This window comes from Meleagris gallopavo, chromosome 2 (genome assembly GCF_000146605.3).
Source record: "Meleagris gallopavo isolate NT-WF06-2002-E0010 breed Aviagen turkey brand Nicholas breeding stock chromosome 2, Turkey_5.1, whole genome shotgun sequence".
In the NCBI taxonomy this organism is placed as follows: Eukaryota; Metazoa; Chordata; class Aves; order Galliformes; family Phasianidae; genus Meleagris; species Meleagris gallopavo.
Window position 1 is genome coordinate 97,847,039 of NC_015012.2, and position 2,298 is coordinate 97,849,336.

General features: G+C 45.7%; 2 protein-coding genes across 2 annotated transcripts in view; one reads left to right on the forward strand and one right to left on the reverse strand.

The window, feature by feature from the left end:
- NBAS (NBAS subunit of NRZ tethering complex) overlaps positions 1-421 on the reverse strand; it is a 161,833-nt gene extending 161,412 nt beyond the window's left edge. Inside the window, exon 1 of the mRNA XM_010707958.2 lies at positions 359-421. Coding sequence (XP_010706260.2) covers positions 359-421 — 63 coding nt within the window. The remainder of the gene's footprint in view (positions 1-358) is intronic.
- The window catches only part of DDX1 (DEAD-box helicase 1), a 22,389-nt gene continuing 20,468 nt past the window's right edge, over positions 378-2,298 (forward strand). The window contains exon 1 of the mRNA XM_010707959.3: positions 378-479. Within this exon, the coding sequence (XP_010706261.1) occupies positions 464-479 (16 nt within the window). The 5' untranslated portion in view covers positions 378-463. The remainder of the gene's footprint in view (positions 480-2,298) is intronic.

The following is a 2,298-nucleotide window of genomic DNA, read 5'->3' on the forward strand; positions in this document are numbered from 1 at the left end:
TAACCCCCTCAGCGCCGCGCGGCGGGGCGACGGGCAGCTGCCACCGCTGCCTGAGAGGCTGCGGGGCACCGAAGGGACACCTACTGCTGTTGTGAAGCTGCACGATAAGGGTGGGGGAGAAAAAAAAAATCTCAGCACTTGGAATCGAATTGTATTTTAATAGCAATCACCTCTTGCCTTTAACTTCTCTCAACGTTATCCCGAAAAAGAAAAAAAGGTAAACCAAAAAAAAAAACTTTTATACACACAAAAGTCACAGCTGCGTTATACCAAAAACTACACAAGGGCACAACACCGCTGCGCACGCACGTAAACCGGACTCCTCATCCCAAACCTATCCGGAACGTTTAAAGCCGGCCGTGCAGGCGGTGTTCCCCGCTTCCCAGCCGGAGCCATACAGCGGCGGACACGGGCCGCGCATGCGCAGTGCGGATAGGTAGAAGCGGCTGGAGGCGGCGTGAAGATGGCGGCGTTTTCAGGTACGTGGAGCTGAGGCAGGTGGAGGTTGGGTGGTTGTACCGCTGGTACGAAGCGTTGGGGCGGCTATTACAGCCTTAGACTGCTGGCGTCTTGTGGGGGTGGGGGCAGGTGTTCTCCGTCTTTTCACGACGTGGGGCTGGCTGGCACTGTCAGCGTGGCACAGGCCTGCTCTGCACTCGCTGCAGTGTGTGCCTTACCGCGGGTCGAGAAGCCTGTGGGGACATAGGTGCTCTTCCTGGGCTTTTGCAGGCCTTCAGGCACGTTTAATGAATGTAAATTGCACGTTTTAGTGGGAAGGTAGTATGCAGGCCTCTGGCTGATTAGGGCTACTTAAAAGTGTAGGCTTATTTCTCGGGTCGACTGGCTTCTACAACAGAGCTTGTAATAACTGATTTATGTATTGTAGTGGTCAGCTAATGTTTTTAATGGGAGAAATCTGCTTCTGTGTTAGGGATTAAAATATGTATGCAAACCATAAGTTATTAGTGGATACCTGATTGAGTACCTGGTTTAGTGATGGGCACCACTGCCTGGGGCAGGGTTGGAACTAGGTGATCTTGGAGGACCTTTCCAAGACATCTTGTGATTATTCCTGAAGGAGGGAGAATCATTTACTAATTGTGTTGACTTTTCCCTTCCTTTCTCCCCCTCTCCACCCACACACGCGCACACACATACACACACACACGGACAAAACAGCAGGGAAAATAGATAGCAAGCAAAGTGCTACGCAGTGTAGTTCTGTGAGAAGACTCAAGGAGCTCCATAAATAGAAAATTAACATCATGACAAGCAATTATCAAACTACCAAAACACCCTGTGTTAACAGTCTGATCAGATCTGCTGTTTCGACCTTTCAGACCTGACACTGGGCACTAAAATGACTGTTATGGTTTAACCTGGCAGATGGCTAAGCACCACGCATGGGCTTGCTACCCATTACTCTCCATTCCACTGGATATGGGGAGAGAATCAAAAGGCAAAAAACAAGAACTCACTGGTTCTCATGGATTGTGATAAAAATATTTCCTGAAGTAGAGAAAAGGAAAAAGAGATTAATTATGACATACATAATATTTTTTATATATATAAATGTGTGTGTGTTTATACACACACACATACATATATATATGTAAGAATGTATATAGTAAGTGATGCACAAGCAGTTGCTAGCCGATCCCTGACCAATGCCCAACTAACTCCCCTAGCAGTGGAAGAGAGCAACATGAATTTCCCCCCGCTTCAGAACTTCTGCATGATGTCATATGGTACAGAATATCCCTTTGGTCAGTCTAAGTTAGCTGTCTTCGTTCTGTCCCCTCCTGGTTCCTCTACTGGTAAACTAGGATGACATTGGCTCTGTACAACACTGTTTAGCAGCAGTTATAAACATCAGTGTGTTAATATTGTTTTTCTCTTACAACCCCAACATACCAGACACTCTGAAGAAAACAATTTCTCAGCTGAAAGTAATGAATGATACTAATGAACGTTGTCATCATCATCATTATAAATCTTTCCTTAGACCTGAAAATGAATGTAGATGGTAGACAGAATTGCTTGGGTTGTGTAGTTGAGAAAAAAATGTCTGATTTTGTTGATAGTTGTTTTAATTAAATGTAGTATAGTTATTTCAGTTGACATGGACCTTTAAAGGTCACCTAGTACAACCACCATGCAGTGAACAGGGACATCTGCAGTTAGATCAGGTTGCTCATAGCCCTGTCCAGCCTGACCTTTAATGTCTTCATGAACAGGGCATCTGCTGCATCTCTGGCAACCTGCTTCAGTGCTTTGCCACCCTTATGGCAAAAAAAA